At 35.8% G+C, this 25993-nt stretch overlaps 2 protein-coding genes across 8 annotated transcripts; both read left to right on the top strand.

The window, feature by feature from the left end:
- Positions 1 to 43: 43 nt before the first annotated feature.
- LOC111594076 (protein no-on-transient A) lies at positions 44 to 10540 on the top strand. Its single transcript, XM_030224182.1, has 5 exons — positions 44 to 459; positions 5775 to 6963; positions 9183 to 9494; positions 9561 to 9619; positions 10228 to 10540. Exons 1-5 carry the CDS (start codon positions 145 to 147, stop codon positions 10333 to 10335), a joined length of 1983 nt encoding a protein of 660 aa, XP_030080042.1. The 5' UTR covers positions 44 to 144; the 3' UTR covers positions 10336 to 10540.
- Positions 10541 to 13822: 3282 nt separating this feature from the next.
- On the top strand, positions 13823 to 25901 carry LOC111594082 (furin-like protease 2). 7 transcript variants are annotated; one of them, XM_023307226.2, is made up of 17 exons: positions 13823 to 13909; positions 14054 to 14185; positions 16100 to 17127; positions 17520 to 17624; positions 17747 to 18022; positions 20444 to 20578; positions 20640 to 20799; positions 21614 to 21917; positions 21984 to 23159; positions 23229 to 23416; positions 23478 to 23634; positions 23713 to 23987; positions 24064 to 24346; positions 24411 to 24610; positions 24668 to 24958; positions 25042 to 25259; positions 25332 to 25901. In XM_023307226.2, exons 3-17 carry the CDS (start codon positions 16279 to 16281, stop codon positions 25734 to 25736), a joined length of 5022 nt encoding a protein of 1673 aa, XP_023162994.1. In that variant the 5' UTR covers positions 13823 to 13909; positions 14054 to 14185; positions 16100 to 16278; the 3' UTR covers positions 25737 to 25901. The 7 variants fall into 7 exon arrangements, with proteins under 7 accessions (XP_023162994.1, XP_023163000.1, XP_023162998.1 ...); XM_023307232.2 differs by lacking the exons at positions 13823 to 13909; positions 14054 to 14185 and adding an exon at positions 14549 to 14642 and having other exon boundaries at positions 17747 to 17822; positions 17901 to 18013; XM_023307230.2 differs by lacking the exons at positions 13823 to 13909; positions 14054 to 14185 and adding an exon at positions 14549 to 14642 and having other exon boundaries at positions 17747 to 17822; positions 17901 to 18022.
- The last annotated feature ends 92 nt before the right edge of the window (positions 25902 to 25993 follow it).

Here is a 25993-nt window from a genome sequence, read left to right as displayed (position 1 = left end):
AGTGAAAAAGCAACGTTGACAGAAATAGAACTGTTTCGATTCCACAATTAGTGTATTTTCATTACGCTTCAGTTTCTGTAGCGAACTGGACGGTTGTGTAATTGGCGCTGCAATATATTTTTTTTTCTTTAATATTGTATTGTAATGGAAATATCTGCGAAAATGGATAATTCGAGCAATTCAACACCGCTACCACAACGACAAGCAAGAGCTAATAATCAACCTAATAAAAATATCGGAAAACACGGCCCACAGAAGCAAATTGATGGTGCCACAGATGGTGGTCCAGCAGAGAAACGCCAACGTTTTGGGCCGAACAATCAGAATGGTGTCGGCGGTGCAGGCGGCGGCCAGAATCAAAATAAAAACTTTGGGAACAAGGGTGGATTTGGAGGAGGTGGAAATCGTAACCGCAATCGTGGCGGCAACCAAAATAGGTCGAATTTTCAAAATCTAAATGTAAGTACAAATGCATTGCAATGGATTCTACATACATTTGTGTGAAACACAAAAGTGACTGCAATCAATTCGATTAATTACTGATGGCGGCAATTTTCTAATCATCCCATTTAACGGCCGAAGGATCGTTTTTTTTGTATGCATGTACAAAAAAAAAGAAAAAACGACAGACTAGTCGGTATTTAAGAATGTATGTTTGTATGTACACTCGAAAAAAAGCAAAAAGTAATATCTACAATTGCAATGGCGACATTAGGCCATGTTTGTTAAAATGCTGTACAATTTCAGTAAAAACGTGGCAAAAATTATTAGAAGATGTGATATGCAACTAATATTTTCTTCTATTTGCTTACTACAAGCTGAAATTCATTGTACAAATTTTGCATACGGCTGTGTATTTACAATTTTCCTTAATTTTTGTTTTGGTGCAATAACTATTAAGGTCCACATGCATTCGAATGTATGAAGGTATAGAAATATGCATATGCATATGTATGTGCATATTTAGTGTGTCCACTATTTGCCTTTAATTACGTTTTCAAACAATATTTTCATTGCTTTCTGAATTGAAATTATGAAATTTCTATTACATACATACGTATACACACCTCTTCAAATATACTTACACAAATACACGTATGTGTCGTACATTATGCTCGGGTTATATTATTCATCTCGTTCGCACCAATGGCGTTTGAGTTGAAGCGGGTTGTGTTGTCATTTCAGCTTGAAGCACTATTTGTTTGTGTGCGTTTTTGTATAACCGGCAAACGGAAAGTGGTCTTCATATTACGAATTTGACAATCATATTGGCGATTGAGGGTTGCATTCTAATATACATATAAATAAAAACATGTATATGTAAAAGTATATATATATATATATATATATATATATATATATATATATATATATATATATATATATATATATATATATACACTTGCCAGAAAAACTATGCGTACAGGCCTAACGAGCGACTTTGATAGAGAATAAATGTGATAAATAATAGTATATTTATCAATATTATATTTTTTAATGGAAAACACTTTAATAACACACATTTATCAACAATTTTTTTTTTATAATATTAAACAGTTTTTTTTTTATATTTAAAATAAGAAAAAAACAACGAAAATTCACTTAGAAAAAGTATGCGTACAAACTAAAAAACAAAAGAAAAATAACTTTTTTTCAATGAGAATTTGCAAAATTTATATGAGGTTGGATACTCCAATCGCTTCTTGGTCTCTTCCAACCGTTTTGGCATCGATGCCACCAATTTCCGGGTGAAATCAAGCGGAATTTTTAGCCATTCCTCCATCAGAACCGATTTGAGCATGTCCTTTGATATAACTATTCGCTTTCTGATCCTGCGCTCCAAAAAATCCCATAAATGCTCTATGGGATTAAGGTGCCGTGACTGGGGAGGCGAATGAAGCTGGTGTCTAGTATTGTAGAGCAACCAGAGCTTCACATTGTGGGCTGTGTGTTTGGGGTCATTGTCCTGTTGGAAGAAAAAGTCCTCCCCAAGACCCAATTGTCTGGCGCTTTGGTGCAAATTGGTTTTCAATATATGGAGGTAATCCATATGGTTCATTTTGGACTCAATAAAAACCAAATTGTCCACTCCAATTGCTGCCGTACACCCCCACACCATTACGCCACCTCCGCCGTGCTTGACGGTTCGAGCTAGATTTTGGACATCGAACGCTGTGCCCCTCTTTCGCCACACAAGCTTTCTCCCCTTGATTCCCAATATACAGAATTTGCTCTCATTACTAAAAATTACTTGGTTCCAATAGTCTGGACTGACTTCCAAGTATTTTCTGGCGAAATCCAGCCGCTTGATTTTATTTGGCTCAGAGATGAGCGGCTTTCTTCGAGCAACATGGGCATTTATTTCATTTTTCTTTCAAAATTTTCTTATGCTGTCTTCGTGAAGCTCTTTCTTGTACTTCTGTTTAACTTCCTGATTAATCTTTGCTGCAGTTAATCCAGGGTTTAGCAGCACAGTCTTCAGCACGTCCCTCTTCTCTCTCTCGGTCAGCTTTGAGGGCCTTCCCGAGAGTGGCTTTGACTTAACTGAGCCAGTCAAATTAAAGTTATTGACTACTCTTTGGACAGAAGAATGAGTTCAGCCAACAATTTCGCCAATTTCTCTGAAAGATTTCCCTTCATCGCGTAATTTTACGATGAGTTTCCTCAGATCGGGATCAATCCCTTTTTTTTTTCTGCCCATGACGAAATCTATCACCTTAATGACAAAATTTGCAAACCAACACGTGATTGACATCCTTTAATACTTTCTTTACCGTAATATGCTGTTTAACGGTACTAAAAGCTTAACACAACGATTAAGATCAGTGGGTTGTTAGTTTGTACGCATACTTTTTCTAAGTGAATTTTCGTTGTTTTTTTCTTATTTTAAATATAAAAAAAAAACTGTTTAATATTATAAAAAAAAAATTGTTGATAAATGTGTGTTATTAAAGTGTTTTCCATTAAAAAATATAATATTGATAAATATACTATTATTTATCACATTTATTCTCTATCAAAGTCGCTCGTTAGGCCTGTACGCATAGTTTTTCTGGCAAGTGTATATATATAACGTTTGTGTGAATGCGCATACATATATGCATATTTATTAACATTGTTACGTGTATCTTTAGGCACTGTTTGTTGAAACAACTGTCTACATTTTTTAATTATCCCTGTTAATCTGCGCACATTTCCGTGTGAAATGAAATTTATTTGGGTTGCATGGGTTTAACTAGGGCAATTCTAAAGAAACCCCAGTACATGTGTCTGAGCTGATGCTGCTCCATTTAATAATATATTTTTCTAGTGATATTGAGTTGCTATTGTCTAGTAATTATTATTATTGTCTAGTAATTAAACACAATATATTTAAAGGTGAACAACCGAAATTTAAAATGTAAATAATTTTGCAGCGTTTTACGTCAGTTTTTACTTTATATTTTAAGATTAGAAGATGAGCAAATATTTGCTTACATTATAAATTACAACAATTGTACCAAAAAAGGTACAATGTATCTTTTACCAAGTGCAGTACCACTTTTTAATGCCATGCGTGCATAGCTTTTTCAATTATACCTTGGGCACATTATACATGACACCTTTGTTGAAGTGCCCGTTTGTGGTACTTTTTGGTATCATTTATGGAAAACGTGATTGAGTGAAAGGGTATCTATAAATCGGCAACTCCAATATTGTTGCAAATATCACGAATACGTATTGACGTTTGAATATAGCACAGAAGTAGTTCTGTTCTTGCAGCATCTGTACAAACCATACCAACAAAATGTATCTCAAATGTGCGAAATATGATATATTTTACAATTTATCTATAATTAAATTAAGTCAATTGGAAATAATTGAGCAATTCGATGCCAAGCGCTCGATTCAGTTGCGCTCAACTGAATAGGTTTTTTTTTGAAAAGCTTCTTCAACGAATACTTTGATTTAAATTAAATCAATTTTTTATTGTATATTTAATAATTATAATATTACATATATAATTCATTAAGAGTTTCTCAACACCATGACGCCACCTGAACAGGTGTGAGGGCGACTTTAAATTAATTTCTCCTTTCTAATGTCGTGGACATAATAGTTGTAGCCGGGAAAGGCTGCAGTGTTCTTTACCTTATTCAAAAGTTTTTTTTTTATCTGTAATCTGTTCAAATATTTAGCATCTCGAATAATTCGTTTTAATGTCGGTCAACTGGCACTTTTAAATGCCGAGAGACAAGTTTAAGGAATATGTCGCTTTTTTGACGCCGTTGTTGCATATTTATTCATCCGTTCATATTTTTCCCGTAGCTTTTTTTATTACAGAGAAAATTTGATATATTATGTGAACGGTGGACGACTATGCTGTTAGCTTCGCAGGCATCAGATTCCATTCAGCATCTTATTTGACTTATATCAACATCAATCAAAAACTTTCCACATTTTATTTGCAAACATATTCAGATGAGCCAAACATTAATACATATTTTTGAAAATTCACAGATCAGTTAGTTTCCTTTAACTATTTTTATATAAGCATATATATGTATTTTACTTAAATCAGAGCTCTTGTTGATGAGATATATCTTGAAAGACTGTTGAAAATATAAGTTCTTTGCTAATTAAACATTTAAAGTTCTTGCTAGTTTAAACATGCGAAAAAAGTAATGAATTAGTAAATAATATATATTGAGATATACATTTATATACTTATTTGGTTTTTCTATTTTTTTATTGCACGAAACTTGGATTTTTTTGGTTTTGCTATCCTCAGATGGGATCTCTGTAAGAATCCCAGAAAAAAAAGTCATCTAGCCGAGTTTTTGAAAAATCTAAAGACTTGCTTAAAAAACGATATCTACATACACTAAAAACAAAAATAAACCTACAGCTTCGGAAATTACACCTACTTGTGCATATGATTTGTTCTTCCCAGTTGAGCTTTTCAACAAAGCAATGTACCAATCCCCACTAATTGGTCGATGAAATCGTGGATTCATTATTGAATGACCGCCAAACTTTTCGACCTAAATATCATCAGGAATGTCTTGTAAAAGTTGACCCAGTACGTTTACGAGTCTGAAAAAAACGATGTAATACATCAACATAATTATTTGAAGGTCCACGATTTCATTTAATTATATTTCTCAAATATACAAATCGGTTCCCAATCAAATTTTGGAATTAATTTCGAAAAAAAGGCAGGACCGTTCACTACTAACTTGCTTTAAAATATCTCATATATTAGATATGAGTATTAAACATTTTCATTGTTTAAAGAAACCGTTAGCGTTGATGATCCTTGTGGCTACATTTTTGGCATTTTGTTTCTAAACTTTTCAAAACATTGTTTTAATATTATGTTGGGAGTTACAGGACACAATTTTATTTTTTTACAATTTATGAAAGTTTAATGGAGTGTAACTGTAAATTCAATTGTTTAGATACTATTGAACATGTACGATGTATAAAAAGGTATCATTAACTTAATGTATATTATACAGTATATAATGGACCTGTATTTTGTTGGTCGGGTTGAAACAAAACTTCTGCAAAAAAAAAAAAAATATATATATATATATATATATATATTTACATATATATATATAAATATAATTAATTACTTGCATTGTTTGCTGTGCAAATTCGAAGAGAAGAAAGAAATTGGTCGCATGCGTAGTGTAAATCAAATTTATCTCTTTTTTTATATACTCACATGAATATATATATATATATATATATATATATATATATATATATAATACACACATATATAGCAACAAAAGTCCACAACCGAGCCACCGAAACCGGACGGAGGAAATCTCAATGACAAAGCTAACGAAGTTAACAATCCGAATCAATCCAATTCTAATTCAGCTGCCCAAGCCCAGGCACAGCTTCAAGCCCAGGCTCAAGCTCAGGTCCAAGCCCAAGCTCAAGCTCATGCCCATTTGGCATTTAGGGCTCGCGGCGGAGGCGGTAGTGGTGGTGGCGGCGGTGGTAATGGCGGCGGAGGCGGCAATGGACGTGATAGGAATCGCGGATCGCGTGGTGGTGGCGGTGGCGGCGGCGGTGGTGGTGGTGGCGGCGGCGGCGGCGGTGGTCCTAATTCTGGCGGCGGGAACAATTCGCAGCGTGGTGATGATTTCTTTATTGCCCAACGCTTACGTAGCATTTGTGGTCCCACCCATGAACTGCCACCGATTGAAGTCGCCCAAGAGACCAAATTCTCTGGCCGCAATCGGCTCTATGTTGGTAATTTAACCAATGACATTACCGATGAGGAGTTGCGCGAAATGTTTAAGCCATATGGCGAAATAGGCGAGATATTTTCAAACTTGGAAAAGAACTTCACATTCCTTAAGGTCGACTATCATATTAATGCCGAAAAGGCCAAACGCGCCTTAGACGGTTCAATGCGCAAGGGGCGTCAATTGCGCGTCCGTTTCGCCCCCAATGCAACTATCTTGCGTGTTAGCAATCTGACGCCATTTGTCTCCAACGAGCTGCTCTACAAGGCCTTCGAAATCTTTGGGCCCATTGAGCGGGCCAGTATTACAGTCGACGATCGTGGCAAACATTTAGGCGAAGGTACTGTTGAGTTTGCCAAAAAGTCATCTGCCAGCGCCTGCCTCCGCTTGTGCAATGAGAAATGCTTCTTTATAACAGCCTCGTTGCGTCCGTGCTTGGTGGAGCCGATGGAAATCAACGATGACAATGACGGACTGCCTGAGAAGGCGCTTAATAAGAAGCTACAAGAGTTCAATCAGGAGCGCAGCGTTGGCCCCCGTTTCGCTGATCAGAATTCATTTGAGCACGAGTACGGCTCCAGATGGAAGCAGTTGCATGATCTGTTTAAAAGCAAACAAGATGCTCTCAAGCGCGAGCTCAAAATGGAAGAAGAAAAACTTGATGCTCAGATGGAGTATGCTCGCTATGAGCAAGAAACAGAACTTTTGCGTCAAGGTTAGTATAACAGGGTAATACGAGTATCAAATTCAAAAATCATAACTTAACTTCTGGCTAGCCGAAGTTTTTACGCATATTCTCTCTATATCTCTCTTTCTCCCTCCTCCTCTCTATCTCTCTGTGTATCTACTAAAGTGGGATTCCTTGTCCCAATCGAATCGAATTTCCAATCCAGGAAAAAAAAATTTAAGCAATTAATGAATATGAATCTACATTCACAATCGACTTATATTTAGTAATATCATAGACTAAATTGGTTTTTACTCTTTGAACGTATTACAGCAGTGATGCGGTGGAAGAAAACCATTCCATAGTCAAAAATGATCTAATGGTATCGATGATCGATATATTGTATCGACAATTTAAAACATTTATTTTGTATTATATTTAAGAACTGAGAATATACAAAAAAAACTTTCGACGCCCTACCGATTGTTTTTTAACAATTCTCTTGCGATATTGAACATTTGAGCATGTAATTTATTTTGCATAAAACGTATATGTGTTATAATGACAAATACGATTTATGATCACTTGTATCTAATTTTGATATCTATAAATGTCAAATGTGATGTCTTCTTTAAGGATTTACATAGGGCACATGATGTGCAAATCTGATTTAAAGCAATGCAAAAATATTTTCTTGGGAACTTTTTCCAAGATATTAGCAAAGAAACTGAACTCAGCTATGTTCTTTTTGAGGGGTCGATTCTTTTGATTAAATGTTGATATATAATCTGAAATAATATTACTGACAATGCATAATCATTGACATTGCATATTATTTTAAATGCTCTTTAGGCTGGTCATTATCTCTGTTAACACGAAATGAGATGTTTTCTTATAATATTCATATTCATAAAGTATAAATATTCTTAAACATTATCGAAGGGGGAACATTTTAATTTATTATGTCTGTCTGTTTCGATGCTAAACTATTGTCATGTTTGGAAAGCTAATTTTATGGAACTATTATTTGACAACTTCGTATTTCTGGTACAGATCGGATAGTCATGTCACTATGTATCTGTCATATGTGTAATCTTAAAAAAAAAAGATTTTTTTTACAGATTTTGCTCCGAGATTTCTCGAGCAAATAAAAAAGTTTGGTAGGTTTATTATTATCACATATTATTTTTATTGAAACAGCTTTACTTAGTTCAATCGAAATAAAGTCGTAACTCTTAATATCTTTTGAAGGAACTTCAATTATTAAGTTCACTATTAATTTAAGCCCATAAAATCAGGAAATTATATTTATAGCTCCAAGACATAAAGACAAATATAGTGTAAAATAAAACCTGCTAACCCCTGTCTACAAGAGTTTCTTGTCTTTGGCATGCCAAAGTTAGCCATTTGTTCCTTACTCGTATTTTCTGTAAATGGTTTTTAAATATATCATTAATATTTATCGGTTTATCTCGACGAAACCGTGTTTGTTTTTGGTAATAGTAAAAAAAAAAAACAGTCCATTTAATAATGAATACCCTGATTCGTAAAGTATTTTAAATCCAAAAGCAACAAATTGCACTAATGACATATCAAATGAATATATATATATATATATGAATATATATATATATATATATATATATATATATATATATATATATATATATATATATATATATATTCTATTCATGCTTTATGTGTGGGCATTTTTAGGTTAATTGCTAATGGCCCTTATCAATAACATGGAAGGCTTGGGATACGGTTAGTATCCAACATAAGATTTGAGCTATACGGTGTACTATGTATATCGTATATTGCATATCGCAATTCCTTAAATAACTCGGAATCAATTTGATTGAAAGAAAACGAGTACGTTGTACCCTACTGAAAGACGGATTTTCTATTCTTAAATGTTTAGGCAGGTGTGATCTGATAATTTGAATTATATATTTGTATATTATACAATATATATATATATAATGTATGCTTATATATATATATATATAATGTATGCTGCGAGCGTTATGTTTATATAAAGTAATTTCTAACTCTATGTAAATCTTAAAATACTTTTCGGCGGGTAACACAGAATTGGTTATAGTAAATAGTTAATGTAACTATATGTATATATACATATAGGAATTATAAAAATATGTTTTTGTGGGTAAGGCGTTCGGGACCTGGTGCCCGTTTGCTGATCTCATCAGCTTCTTCAATCTTTAAGCAGCATTCAATTCGTTAGCTAATCCTCGACTATTTTTTAGAATTAAGAAAACGCGAATCTGACAATGAGCGCAAGAAGTTGGAATGGGAAATGCGTGAAAAACAGGCCGAGGAGATGCGTAAACGGGAGGAAGAAACCATGCGTCGCCATCAGACTGAAATGCAGAGTCGCATGGTACGCCAGGAGGAGGATATGCGCCGTCGCCAGCAGGAAAACACATTGTTTATGCAGGCCCAGCAGCTAAATACATTGCTAGATCAAATCGGTGGCAACAACGGTGGCGGCGGTGGTGGCAATTCTAATTTTGATAATTTCGAAGGCAATAGCAATTCGCCATTTGAAGTATTCCGAGGTAAGTTCCCGAATTGCTACCGAGTTAGAAAAAGAAAACTTTAAAAATTTTGCATTTGGCATTTAGGTAATAACAACTCGTCCATGGCCGGCAACAATGGGCCTGGCGGAAATAATCAACAGCAGGTAGGTTAACGTAGAGGACACTTTTTTGCGTCAACTTCTTACTGTACTGTACAGTTACATGCAATATGTCTAAATACATAGAAGAGGCAAGCATTGGACTAGAATTTTACATTTTCATTTTCATATTTACTTCATTGGGTGAGTGTATATATATATATATATATATATATATATATATATATATATATATATATATATATATATATATATGTAGGAGACACTCCTTACGACTCTGATTATGTGATTTTATATAGATTTCTTTGCCAATACGAAGTAATATTCTTTTATAATTGTTTCTAGCTTAAAGCGTTTGAAGACGTATTTAATATTATTCCCAAATACATAGTAGAGGGAACAAACACATTTGAAATATCTGATTTTGCTTGACGCAGGCTGTATAGAAAATCACAATTACTCGAATGTGCCGAATGCTTTTTTTTTGTAATATATGTGCGAATAACTTTGGTAAAAGCCGAAAATAATGTTTTAACTCATATTTACAGTTATATGTGGGTATAGGAATAGAGATTATATATAGACAAATGAAAAATGAAAAAAAAAAATAGTAATAAATCAATTGAACACTTGTACTTTCCTTGCTCGAATAGGACTCCTTCGCTGCTTTTGAATTTGGGGTTAACAATATGAACCAAGGTGGCAATCAACGTGGAAATAATGGAGGAAATAATGTTCCATGGGGACGTCGTCGTTTTTAGACAACCGTTGAGATAAAATGCATGGACCAGTATGGAAAATCGATCTATCTATCGATGAATTGATTTACGTTTTACACACTCGACACTTCACATATATTTGTGTGAAAATTCATTTAATAAAAACAAAAACAAAACCGAAAACTTATGGAGCATACTTAACATACAATACAAAACAATATATTATCAACCTGATGCACCAAAAAAACTTATGATTTGATTTAATTCTTAATTTTTTTTAATATGTCATCGTGAAGTCATATATATATATATATATATATATATATATATATATATATATATATATATATATATATAATTGCCCCTTGATCATACATTTCTCAAATATATGCAATGTATATGCGTACATATTTTATCTTCAATGTTGTGTTCAGCTGTGCATCAGCACAGGTCTTGGTGAGTATGGATTGAGGGGTAACTTTGCTTTATTATCAAGCAAGTTTATAAGGGCTTATAATTTGATTTTCGTATTACGATAATGCGATGTTTTTCAACTTGTATAGATATTAGGAAAAGCTTCAATTTATACATATTTCAGAATTAATATATTTAGATGGGAATTTGTAACTAATATTTAACCATTACCTAAACTTTTGCTAAGTGGTAATTATTTTTTCAGAGACAACTTTTCAAATGTAATTATTTTTTCAGAGACAACTTTTCAAAACGGTTACACTTGATATCGTAACAATATTCTAGCTTTATACAAATCTCTAAATAATTATCGCAGGGCTTTCGATGTTATTTCTGTACTGTAGGGGACCTTTCGAAAAGCGAATTTTGAATTTACCTTTAAGAATTAAGATATCCCAGTTATTTTTTGGACGAATTTTTATTTAAGTTTGACTGCAGCAAAATATATATAATATATTTACGAGTATAAACGATATATCTATCTATCGGGGTGCAAATATGAATAAAGTAAGTTTTCTTTTTCCTTATAATCAATTGGTGGCTCAAGCGTGCCACTCTGGACACGTCACGTACTATCTTATATATCAATGTTACTCTGAGTCGATCGCTGACTAGTTAAAAGTATGGACGGATCGCAATCCTAATGTGCCACGAAATTAACACTTCTTTTTTGTAGGTGTGCGAGTTGTGTGAGTATGACTGTGTTAACATTTGTTTGTAATGCCTCAATATTCTTCAAAGTGTATTGAACCTCCCATCCAAGCTATATGTATATTCCTGTTGTCTGTTCAATTTGGATATTTAACAAATGTGTTAATTGAGAAGAAAATGAATATGTATATTTAAAACATGCGTCGGCTTCTAAATTATTATTGATGGTATTGAATAAGCTCACTAAAACATCTCTATAAGGATACATGTTATATCGTACAATTCAAAAATCTAATGCTATGAGTCCGTAAAGGCATTTAAATATCATATTTATATATTCTCATAGACCTATTTTTTTTCGCAAATGCTTAATGCTTTCAGTAGAAGAGTACGAGGTCAGAAATGACTGCAATCCTAAGGCTTATGTACGATTTATTATTGCAAATAAGCGCATTGCAAATTCGCGACAGTAAGTCATACAATTTTTTTTTTTTTTATATATTCAGGGTATAACGGTTTTGTTAAAATGTATAGTTGTGACAAACCCAAGGAAGTATATATATATATATATCTCAAATCAATGCAATTCAATGTTTTTTTAAAACTATTATCAAAATTTTCAAATTATATATCATTGAAGCTACAGTTTTGCATTTAGTATGTATTTAATGTATGTTTTATTCAATTATGATTTTTGTTATATTTTGGATACCGGGTCTTAGCAGTTGCAAAAGTTTGCATTTTTACCCAATTAACCAATATTCTGAAAGAATATGTACATCACATGTTAAATATTTCGTTAAAATTCGTTACAGAAGATATTGAACATAACCAAAGGACACGGCAAGCAGCGCCAAGCATTTTTGACTATTCAAAGAATCCCACTTCGAGATTTAATTGTGTTTGAATCCAGCTGATACTTTAGTTTGAATTTGCCACTAATAGAGTAAGCAGTGAAATAGTACCGTTGGTAGGCGCGATGCGCGCCACTGATAGTTGTGAGTTCAACTCCTGGCTCGGATCTTGGCTTGAACATTCTTCCTCTTTTTATTTCATCTATCAAATGCAAATACAGTAATCTAAAATACTAACTGAAGCGTCACTCCTGCATAATGTACTATTAATGTGTGTAGTGTATAAACGGCACAGATATTCAAATTGTTTTCGAAATCGTATTCGTTAAATTAACGTTCAATATTTGTAGATATATGATTTATGAAATGGAAATAAATTTAAATGAAGCTTTTGTTTGTTCCATATTTGGAGCTGGGTTCGAACACCCTTATAACGATCGATTTGAAATAGGATATTGTCCTTGTAAAAAGTATTCAAGAGTTGCTTTTGTGCTTTTTCTATTATTTTTATTACCAATATATGAGTATAATATAATTATGATTTTCGGAATTTTAACCATTGTCGATTTAAACTGAGTTGGGACTGTTTAAAGTTTGCAGTTCATTAATTATTTGATATGTTTACAGGGCTTAAAAGACGACAGTAGATCGCCAAGGCTAGTCAAGATGTACTCGAAGGAGGAACGCAATGAAACTTGTCCTTTAGTGCACACATTTTTTGGCATGAACACATTATTAAATCCTTTGAAAAGTGACAATAAAGTACTCTGGATATATCAAATACATAAAACTGTCTTATTTTTGTTACCAGTAATAACGATTGTTGAAACTATTTAGGAACCCATCTATCCGTCCATCGAAGCAAAAGCATTTCGACATTTCCCCAAATAAATTTCGCGTATTGCAAGACGACGGAAGCAGATCGATGAAACTGGCACACAGACCCCATAAACAAAAAAACGACGTACTGCAATTGCTACCGGCGCCACCTATGGATGGATGGATGGATGCTAGCCACAAAAGGCAAGTTAACTGATCGCGGCTGTGACGCAATTCAATCACACCGAACTATCTGCACTGCTCTCTCCCTAACATATGTAATACACTCGTGTATGTGTGTGTGTATATGTGCATATATATGTCTATATATTTTTTGCGATTGCGATGGTGGTGTTAGTTGAAACCACACTACCGCTTTAATTGCTTTTTTAGTTCCATCGTTCGACGTTCGTGGGGAGAGTAAGCGTGAATAAGCTGCTCTCTGAACGCATACATTCATGGGTATGTATGTATATATGAGTTCGTGTATTTGGGAGTTTGCGCTTTTTGGCCGTGACTGATATAAACGGTAGCAGGTAATCAAATAAAATATCAAATTAAAATAGGTTTCCGTTAATTCATTATATAAATAATGAGCCAACATGCTTGACACATGGGTGTCTTATCAGTCATAGGCGTATTGGATCAGCTCATAACATACATGTATATTCGATAGCAATCGTATGTGCAACATTCGAAATCAGCTGTTAAACAGGATGAACCATTCTGAAACAAGGACAAACTGTGAACTTTGAACACCCTGTTGATGCCGCCACCACAAAGTCTATGCCCGTTTGCATAAACGTACAAATTGGATGGTAAGTTACCTACGATTGTTTACTAAGCATCCATAAATAAATACCTACGTATTAGTAGTGGGTTTTATATTTATTTGTATGCTTTCGGCAAACAAATAAATAAAAAGCAAAAAATTACCAATAATTATCTTGTTTGGTCAGTAGAAAAAACCTTGCTTTGCAGACGATAACTCTTTGAATGTCAGCTCTGAGAGAGATAGAGGCAAACATACAGACATACATATGGCTGTATACACATGTATGAATATATGCACATCTCAACGTGCCTGTGTGTGGGTAAGTTGGCTTTAAGTTGCATACGAAACATGTCTTCAATTTGCTCATATATACCTTGAATAAAAATGTGTGAATGTTGGTGTAAATGTATTGGAAAATATGTACATACGTAATACTAATTAGTTTGGATTTTGTTACAGCACGGTTGCGTGTTATGTTTTGCATTTTATTTTGTTTTGAAAGCTCAAAGCTGTGCTTTCATGAGTATTAATGCACGAACAGCCGTATATACATATATAGGTACGAACGTACTACTACTAGTTCAAATCCAGTGAGTAGAGATAGTCAACGCTATACGAATGTCTGTATGTAGGTACGGTTCATGTTGAACGTATCGGTGTATGTATGTATTAACTTCAAAATAAAGTTCAGTTTAAGCTGGAGCGCAGTCGAGGTTGCGTCGTTTGTTCGTTCGGTCGGTCCGCTCCGTTCCGTTCCATTCGGTTAGTTCCTCATGGTAAGCACGTTCTCCTTCAGTGGTGTCGATAAATTGCTTTTGGTTCAATTGAGAAAAAAAAACGAAGAAAAAACAATGCATTGTGACTGCAACATAAATACGTACATATTATGTACTTAGATACAAAACAAAAAACCCATTTATGTTAAATTGTATACAATTTTATTCTTGTGTACATATTGAAATGCAGTATCAACTCTTACGCATTCAAACATGCATATACCGTAATTAGGAGATGTGTGCATATACATATATGCATGTGAATGTGCATGTGCATATGCTTGTGTACCCACCCTGTGTCAGTTAAATTCACCCACACATATGCACTTTAAGCGATTTTCGTATTTTTTTTGTTTTTGTATGGTTAGTGCGAAATATTTCACTGAATATCAGTGAAGAAATCTGTGATTAAGTGCTGGCAAAAATGAACGTGTTTGAATTTATAATAAAAGAAAACAATTACATATGTATGTGAGCTCTTAACACATGCATACATACATAATGATGTGTTGATGTTGTATAAATGGCACAGTGAAATATAAACCGGAATCGGAATCAATATGTAATATACTTTATTGCCATAATTGTTTGTATGTATGTATGTTTAAAGTAATTTTTTCAAGTGTTGTACATAAGAAATGCAAGTATACTATATATGTATATAAATAAATAAATATATATATATATATATATATATATATATATATATATATATATATAAATATATATATATACGTTATATATTCCTTAAAACATGCTTTTTTTTTAAATAAACCATAATATAAATAAATCAAGCACGTAAATAAATCAAGCACGTATCACATGCCTGGACGTGTGTAATCGCATATGTACAGTTATATCTAGGTACATTATGTACCTGTATGACAGATGTGTATGTGTATATGTCTGTATGTGTTCTAAACTTGATTTAAATATAAATGTGAATCCATGCTTCTATAAAATTAGAAAACAAAACATCGAATATATTATAAGAAGAGTTTATTTGATTTACTTGAAAATGCACTGTGAATCCCAGAACACAAAAAACCATATATAAATATTGATGAGTATAAATAAAATATATATATATATAATTTATATATATATATGTTTCTTGTCTGATCATTAGCATTTAATAGAGTTGAAGATTGCATACTTCTATATATATATATCTCATTGGCGTAAAAGCGTTTACTAATGTAGATATAAAAATAACAATTGAATAAATCAAGTGCTCTCAAGAGATCATATCTAAAAGGCTGACCAAAGCTACGATACCCTATATGAGTGTGATTGTGTGTGTGTATGTGTGACTGTTTGCCTGCGTTAGCACGGGTCATGAATCACGTTTCCGGCGACTTATTTGTTTATTTTTTTTAACTAGACTTATTTTTTACCTATATGTGGTAAACCTATCTGTAAATATATGATTTTTATATTTCCACTTAATTTTACAGATAATCCAAATTCAGACTTATACCTATGAAGATATTAAATCTGGAGCACAAACACAAACATCTACATAACTTTATACACTATATAGAGGGGCTCTGAAGGTGAAGCATAGAGAAGCACTCTCCAAACACAGATACAAATACAAAGAAAGAAAAATAACCAGAACCGAACAGAGTTAAATATGCTTGATATAGGCATTGGCAAAGGAACCGTCGAATTACCATTTATTGTGGAGCGTACGTGTACTGATTGCGCCAACGACGGCAACAATCAGCGGTCAGGAACAGCATTATTAACACCAAAATCAACATCAAAATATAGAACAATATCTGCATCAAATACTGCGTCAAAATCCTGCTGGAAATTTGAAAAGTCGACGGCCAGCAGATGCCATCCATATGTAAAACTCAATAGAAAAATCTATTTATGTGAATATAATCGAATGGCAACAAGCTGTATATATTTTGTATTAGTTTTAGCAATTTTAAGTGTAAGAAATAGTAGCGCTGCTTTTCATAACAATATTACAAATAATTATAATATTAATAATAATAATGATATCGAAGGCGAAAGCGAAACTCAAAACTCTGCTGGAATACTCCACGTTAACGAGAAAGCCAGTGAATTCTTTCCAACCAACAACAGCATCAGCAACAGCAGCAACAACGACTACTCGAATTATAAACATAAATACAGTAAGCCCCAATTAAATGGGAATAGTAAAAGTGAATACCCAACACTGATCATCGCTGAGACTGACTCTGAGGCTAGTAATACTCACAACAACAATAGTAAAATCAATAACAACAACAACATCAACAGCAGCAGAAACATTAGCAGCAATAATGCCAGAGCAGGGAAGAACGCTGAAGAGACTGAGAAACATCATTTAGATGCTATTGAAATATTTGGTGCGTATAGCATACCCGACGATCCAATCTATACAAATGAGTTCGCCGTGCACATACCCGCTGGCAAATCCGTGGCAGATAACATAGCTGACAAGTACGGCTTTACCAATAAGGGACAGGTACAGAAATAATACTAAATCATAAAAAAAAATTAGAAATGCATTACGTATTTCGGAATTCCAAAAACTCGTAACCATGGAAAGACAAGAGCATAGAAAATTTACCGATTAATTGCAGCTAGTAAACTTTTATTAACTATATACTAAAATAAATTCTTACCATGAAACCTATTTGATATGGTTATTTGTTATTCGTTTTGCTCGTAAATATTACCTAAGCAACTTATTTTGTCATTATGATACTCGCTGCAAGAGTTCCACAACAATAATATTTTCTGCTCTTTGCTGTTTTCCCCTTTTTTTCATCTAATATATGTTACTTTACGTGTTTGAAGTTTACTGAAGTTGTACATGCATTTGCACTCATCATTAATAATTTCCATCCTTCTCAGATTGGCGCCCTTGACGACTATTATCTGTTTCACCATCATCGTGTGTCAAAGCGTTCGCTTCGGTCGAGTCGCAAGCATCACAGTGCCTTAAAGTCGGAGTTCGAGGTGAGTGCGGGTAGCTAGCGAATACATTGACCATACATATACATACATGCTGTCTGACCTTGAAAGTTTGGTTTGGTTAATAACCCGCTTGATTGACATTTGCTTTTTACTATGCTTTCTAGGTTAAATGGCTACAGCAGCAACACGAGAAGATCCGCCGAAAACGTGATGGCCCCTATCAAGATATACCTACCTACAGTCCGTACAATATTTTGCGCCAGACAAATGGCTACGTTATCTATCCGCATACGAATACGCATTTTTCATATTCCCCAGACCCTATCCTAACACCGTCGTTGGTTGGAACCCAATCGCCGCGCCTCGAGTACCGTGACGTTACTTCGCATCTTATATTTTCCGATCCGTTGTTTAAGGAACAGTGGTATTTGGTGAGTAAAGTATGTCATCATGCCATATTTCATCTGAACTATACATACATACATCCATATATCCATACGCGCATGCATACATTGTTGTGAAAGATATTCAGAATGTTTTCCAAATGCGATTTCAACAATTATCATTGATCCCATTGAAAATGGGAAAACAGAGTATAATGGTTTTGTGCAAATGTATGTAACAGGCAGAAGGAGGCGTGGCAGACCCCATAAAGTATATACAGTAGGGAGCAAACGTGTTTCCATAGTTGACACTTTCAACTTTGTGAGTCGGTAATTTCCAAATGAAGCAAATCAAAAAAAACCTATTTTTTCCAATAGTATGTATTTAATTCTTAATAACTTTAATTCTTAATAACAAAAACAAAAAATAATCAGTAAAATATTCAAACAAAGAATACTGAAACAAAACGCATGTGTACAATTTTGCACCTTCAGTGAAAAAAATTTAATGATTCTAAATCAATATTTTGTCCACAGGCCCTTATTAGCTATTACATTTTTTATTCAGTTTGGCATACTATCGACCAACTTTTCTATGGTTTCCTTTGGAACTCGGTTCCACTTTAGTTCTACACGCTTCCAAAGATCGTCTAGGTTGGATGGCATTGATTGATATTGCCCGAGCCGTCGCTTCACGATTGACCACAGGTTCTCAATCGGATTAAGTTCGGGACTTTGAGCTGGCCACTCCATCAGCACAAAATCTTGATTTTGTAACCATTCGCGCAAAATTTGGAAAATTGGGTAGACAGGTTTTCAAAATATTAAGATAGTCTTCTTTTAACATTATACCATCAATTTTATGCAATGGTCCAATGAGCCACCAAGTAAAGTATCCCCATTGCCTCCTCCATGCTTAACGGTTTGCTTCACAAGGTGTTTTTGAAGCTTGGGCCTGTGCCAATAGTATTGCTTGCCATCTGATTGAAAACGGTTGAACTTGGATTCATCGGACCAGATGACACGTTTCCAATCATCTACAGTCCAGTTCTTGTGTTCCCGGGCGAATTTCAATCGAGCCTTGACATTCTTCTCGAATAGAGCTGGTTTATTTTTTTTCACACTTGCCACATATCCAACCATAGCTAGTGCTCTTCTAGCCACCCGCCGACTCACGTCTTTTCCTATGTCCATAGATGCCTTCTTCAATGTTAGGAACTTATCAGTCTGGCGTCAGAGTCCTTTAAGAGTCGTTTGCGGCCTTTAATAGTGTTTTTGGATGCGCCATTGCGTCTTTTCTGCACTTCGGACACCGCTGAATGAAAAATATTAAGCTGATCTGAAATACTACGAGTCGAACAGCCACTTTCAGTTAGGCTAATAATACTATTTTCGACATCTGACGAACGCTTCTTCATTTTTTCGTGGTACTTTGTAGACTAATTGCTAAAATTAACAAATTTACTTCAAATAATAAGAAACACGTGGATTTCTGGATCATAAAGGTGTAGAATGCAAAAATAAAACATATAAGGGTAAACCTGCATGTCTATTGCCGATAAGAGAATTAAGAAATCAAACCAAAGTAAGAATATCGGAAGGTGCAAAATTGTACACATGCGTTTTGTTTCAGTTTTCTTTGTTTGAATATTTTACTGATTATTTTTTGTTTTATACGGCAATTTGTTAAGAATTAAATACATATTATTGGGAAAAAAAAGTTTTTTTGATTTGCTTCATTCGTTTGGAAGTTATTGACTCACAAAATTGAAAGTGTCAACTATGGAAACACTTTTGCTCCCTACTGTATATTCTTGATCAGGACGACAAGCCGAGTCGATTGAGCCCTGTCCGTCTATCCGTCCGTCCGTATGTGTGAACCCGTGGATCTCAGCATCTATAAGAGCTAGAGACTTGAAATTTTTTTGTAGGTCCGTGTATAGCACGCGCATATCAAGTTTGTTTTAAATATTCGAGAACTATTCGCTACTACTCAACTGCAACTTTTCTTCCAAGAGGTGCGGTGGCTGCGTCGGTGGAGGCGGCGCTCGTAAGCAGCTAGTCCCGGAGTTCGAGACCTGTGGAGATGGAATTTTATTATTTATTGTTTTATTTTTTTAAATTATGAAGTGACTGAAGTGAATTGGTAGAGATGGTGCGCGTTGCGTAAAAATAGTGGGTTCGAATCTTGGTGTTGTACGGTAAATTTTTATTTTTATTTTTTTTTTTTGAACAAACTACGGAAAATATTAAAAAACTCAAAGAGGACTGGGACTAGAGCTTTCTTACTTGTTTTTGGTTATTTTTGTAGCTGTTTAGTACATTTTTAATTTTCCTAATATGTTTATTGGTGTCCTGCTCATATGCATACGTTGATCTTGGCTTTATCAACAATATTTCTTATTATTGAGTCCTCTACCTTGATCCTTGAAAAATTTTTGCAAAATTATTATTTACATATTATATTTTATTTCGTAGAATGGCGGAGCTAAGGATGGCCTTGACATGAATATTGGTCCTGCCTGGCACAAGGGCTATACTGGGAAAGGTGTCGTCGTATCCATTCTGGATGACGGAATCCAAACTAATCATCCGGATTTGGCCCAAAACTATGTACGCTTCATATTTAAAGGATATACGTCGATTTTGTAATTTAAGTAAATTATTCTTTTAGGACCCCGATGCTTCCTTTGATATTAATGGTAACGATTCAGATCCAACGCCGCAGGACAACGGTGACAATAAGCACGGCACTAGATGTGCAGGAGAAGTAGCTGCAGTTGCCTTCAATAACTACTGTGGAGTTGGCGTGGCATATAATGCCAGTATTGGTGGTAAGCCTATAAAGCAACTGGCATAACATAAATTAAATGTGTGTAATACTTGAAATAGAAGAAAAAGTCGAACAATAAAAATAAGTCTAGTCGCATTTGCCCGACAGGAGACACCCTGAATTCCTGCGGGATCTACATTTTCTATCGAAATATTTGTAAAATGCAAATTCTTTCACATATTGGCTATTTTTTCAATTTAAAAAAATTGGAGTTGATATCGGGAATATTACAAAAATCATCGGATGGACTCTTAAGCAGAAACAGCTAAATCGACTCAGCTTGTCGTCCTGATCAACAATATATATACTTTACGGGATCTGTTGCACCATACATTATAACACAACCAAAGCAGCAGATGCTTTCCCATCTTTAATGGGTTCAGTGTACAGAAATAATTTATTTTTTATCAACGCTTAATATCAATTAAAATTAAAAATATAAGTTGTTTGGATTTCACGTGCTTGAAAGTGAAAAAACATTTGCACAAACATTTCGTCAAAATTAAATATTTTTTTAATTAAAAAAAATAAATTTGTAAAAATATTCGTTTGTTTAATTTGAAGTTTCTATTACTTACACTTATTACTATTACTTACACGGGGAAAAATAAACAATAATTCTTCATGAAGCTATTTCAAAGATAAACAAAAAATACGGACTTTTTTCGGCAAGATAGTTATGCGACTAGTGTATATGTTTGAGTGGAACGATATCAGTGCGATTATTAAAAAAAACTTAACTTGGATCTAAGCAAAACTAAACTTAATTGACGATCTATACATACATAAAAGTATATGAATTGTATTATTTGCAGGTGTTCGCATGCTGGATGGTAAAGTGAATGATGTGGTTGAAGCACAAGCATTGAGTTTGAATCCAGGGCATATCGATATATACAGCGCATCTTGGGGTCCAGAGGATGATGGCTCTACAGTCGATGGGCCCGGCCCATTGGCACGTCGTGCTTTTATCTATGGCGTAACCAGTGGTCGTCAAGGCAAGGGCTCTATTTTTGTATGGGCCTCTGGCAATGGTGGTCGCTATACCGACTCCTGTAACTGTGATGGCTATACCAATTCCATATTCACACTTTCCATATCGAGCGCCACACAAGCAGGGTAAGATAGGTTGTATATGTATATATATATATAAATTTATTTATGAAATATGTCTTTTTTTTACAGTTTTAAGCCTTGGTATTTGGAGGAGTGTTCGTCTACTCTGGCCACAACTTATAGCTCAGGTACGCCGGGACATGACAAGAGCGTGGCCACAGTTGACATGGATGGACGCCTGCGACCCGATCACATATGTACAGTGGAACATACTGGCACTTCAGCATCAGCTCCTCTGGCTGCCGGTATTTGCGCCTTAGCACTCGAAGCGAATCCAGATATAACTTGGCGCGACATGCAATATTTGGTGGTATATACATCGCGACCGGGGCCACTCGAAAAGGAGAGCGGCTGGACGCTGAACGGTGTTAAGCGGAAGTATAGTCATAAGTTTGGCTACGGTCTAATGGATGCAGGCGCTATGGTTGCCCTGGCGGAGCAATGGAATACGGTGCCGCCTCAGCACATATGCAAGTCACGTGAGAACAACGAAGACCGTAAAATCGAGGGCGCTTACGGATACTCACTGGCTACGCATATGGATGTTAATGGCTGCGCTGGCACCATTAACGAGGTGCGCTATCTGGAGCATGTCCAGTGTCGTATCACTTTGCGCTTCTTTCCACGCGGCAATCTGCGTATATTGCTCACCTCGCCCATGGGCACGACAAGTACGTTGCTGTTTGAGCGTCCGCGTGATATTGTCAAATCAAACTTCGATGATTGGCCATTCCTCAGTGTTCATTACTGGGGCGAGAAGGCCGAAGGGCGTTGGACCCTGCAAGTGATCAACGGCGGTCGTCGTCGGGTCAATCAGCCGGGAATTTTATCCAAATGGCAATTGATCTTTTATGGTACCTCAACGCAACCAATGCGACTCAAGTCGGAACTTCTAAATACGCAGCTACGTAACAATCCTATTGCGAACAATCCATTCTTATTCTCTTCAGCCTCCAATATTGGCCAGCCGGCAAACGAAGGCGGCAACTTCAATACGGATAGTTTCGCCAGCTATCTGAATTATCAAAACTTATTCAGCAGCGCCGGCTCCAGTCCAGAGGTGGCGACCGCCACGCTTGACGGACATAATGTCTCGACCGCAACAGCTGTCCAATCGCTGAATGGTCTGCCGAATGGCGATAACAAGCTCATACAGTATTCCTGTGATGCCGAATGCGACTCCCTTGGCTGCTATGGCCGCGGACCTACACAGTGTTTGGCGTGCAGCCACTATCGTCTGGATAAGTAAGCGAACTATATATTTGTCAATTATATCATCTACTTATTATTTTGATTTTCTTTCTGACTGTACAGTACCTGCGTTAGCCGTTGCCCACCGCGTTCGTTTCCCAATCAAGTGGGCATATGTTGGCCCTGCCATGATTCGTGCGAAACATGCGCGGGAGCTGGACCAGATAGCTGCCTTACCTGTGCGCCGGCACACTTGCATGTTACCGATCTCGCCGTCTGTCTGCAAGTTTGCCCCGATGGTTACTTTGAAGGTGAGTGTATGGCATCATCATAAGATAAGCGAATGGGTGATAATATTTTGTTTGCTTATAGACTTAAAGAATAAAACATGTGTACCATGCGAGCCGAACTGTGCATCATGTCAGGATAGTCCAGAGTACTGCACTAGTTGTGATCATCATCTTGTCATGCATGAGAACAAATGCTTTTCAGCCTGTCCCTTAAACACATACGAAACAGACGAGAACAAGTAATAAACGACAAACTCGCTTGTTACAAAAAAAATATATATATATATATAAATATATATTATTATTTTAATTTGCAGATGCGCCTACTGTCATTCATCGTGCGCCACATGTAATGAAGCTTCCGAAAATAATTGCATTACTTGTCGCCCCAGTCGCTATGCTTTTCAGAACAAATGCGTGAACAATTGCCCCAAAGGCTTCTATGCCGATAAGAAGCGATTAGAGTGCCTGCCCTGTCATGAGGGCTGTAAAACGTGCAGTAGTAACGGCATCTGTACAGAGTGCCTACCCAACTGGACGCTAAATAAAAAGGATAACTGTGTAGTGGCCGGCAGTGAAAGTTGCTTTGAATGTAGGTTCAGCGCACTTTGATTTGGACTATATTTAATAAGCAACTTACCTCGGTTTGTATCCCTCTTCAAATGCAGCTGAGTATTTTAGCCAAGTTGAGAGCAAATGCAAGCCATGTCATGGGTCCTGTGCGACTTGCAACGGACCCCTGTCCACCAATTGTCTATCCTGTCATCCGAATCGGCTGCTGGAGCAGAGCAGCTGTGTGAGCGGCTGTCAAGATGGTTTTTTTATGGAAACGGGCGTCTGTACGCCATGTCTGCATACTTGCACACAGTGCGTATCCCGCACCAATTGCAGCAACTGCTCCAAGGGTCTTGAGCTGCAGAATGGCGAATGTCGCACAACTTGCGCCGATGGGTAAAAATAGAAGAAATACACAGCGTAATTAGATATATTTCAAATGTCCTCTTATTGATTGCAGATACTACAGCGATCGTGGCATCTGTGCAAAATGCTATCTCAGTTGCTACACGTGCAGCGGACCGCGTCGTAATCAGTGCGTCCAATGTCCGGCTGGTTGGCAGCTAGCTGCAGGTGAATGCCATCCGGAATGCCCTGAAGGATTCTACAAATCAGAGTTTGGCTGTCAGAAATGTCATCACTATTGCAAAACCTGTAATGGTACGTAATGGAAAGTTAAACTTCATAAGTAAGCATTATAATCGAAGTATGTTTTAGGTGCAGGTCCATTGGCATGCTCTTCGTGTCCCACACATTTTATGCTTGATGGTGGTCTTTGTATGGAGTGCCTCAGCTCTCAGTACTATGATGCAACAACACAGACGTGCAAGAGCTGTCACGAATCGTGCCGCTCATGCTTTGGTCCTGGCCAGTTCTCGTGCAAGGCATGCGCTCCCCCGCTTCATTTAGATCAATTAAATAGCCAGTGTGTGCCTTGCTGCCCGAATAAAAGCTCTGGCGATAATGAAACTGACTCTGGAAACTGTTGTCATTGCGACAAGGACACAGGTGAGCGTAATTTTATTTTGATGAATTTGTATTAAAATAAGTAACCATTTAAGTCGTCATTTAACAAATGTTTTAATTTTCAGGCGAATGTAAGACAGCCTCCACAGCTGGCAAACGCCGCACCGTGGTGAGCTCTGACAGTATTTTTAAGAATGTGGATCGATCAGCCATAAACGACGATGGCAACAGCGGCACATTTGCCTTGCGTCTTGACTCACCGCTGACAGCAATCACAGCAATTGCGGTTGCCATCTGTTTGCTAATTATCACGATATTCTCTATAATATTTGCCGTTTTACAGGTAAGCAGCAGAATTTTGCTTTCTATGTTTTGTCAAATATGTTTACACTATATTTTTTGCTCATTTGTACAGCGTAATAGTAATCATGTATCGAGGAATTCGGTTCGGTACAGGAAAATTATAAGCAGATCGGACGGTCGTATGAACGATCCGAACAATGAAGCTAGATTTATATTCAATGTGGGCGAGGACGGTGATGATACAGATGATAATACGGATGATGATTTGGATGTCACTACGAGGACTATTAAGAAAGTCGCCTACGAACCCAATGGTCCAATGAATGGAAACGAATTTTTTATTAAAAGTACAAATGATATTGATGCGGTTGAGTTTCACTGCAAACGTGCGGATAATGTGAATCAAAGTAAATTAGATACGCAACACAATGTAAACATATACACCGAAAACAGCAGTCCCACGTATTTGAATCAGGCAACGAGCAGCATAATGAATAACAAGGTTGTTCACAGCTGATTCCTTGATAAATTATATGCGAATGCACCCATACCAACAATTGCAACAAATGAAACACCAACAACTTTGATCCTGAATTTCTTGCTCTGGACTAGTACATTTTAACCTTGAGGAATATAGCGAATCGAAATATTTAACATCCGAAATGATAAAAATTTATATGTGATTGTGAATTGTTTTTATATATATATATTTGTAAATTTAATGTTTGTATTAAATTTTTATGAAAAATGTTATGTCAAGTTGAACAATGAATG

Source organism: Drosophila hydei, unplaced genomic scaffold (assembly GCF_003285905.1).
Source record: "Drosophila hydei strain 15085-1641.00,03,60 unplaced genomic scaffold, DhydRS2 tig00000383-arrow-arrow-pilon, whole genome shotgun sequence".
NCBI classification, from domain to species: domain Eukaryota; kingdom Metazoa; phylum Arthropoda; class Insecta; order Diptera; family Drosophilidae; genus Drosophila; species Drosophila hydei.
Note: the sequence above shows the minus strand (reverse complement) of the source record. Positions and strands in the feature narration are given on the sequence as shown.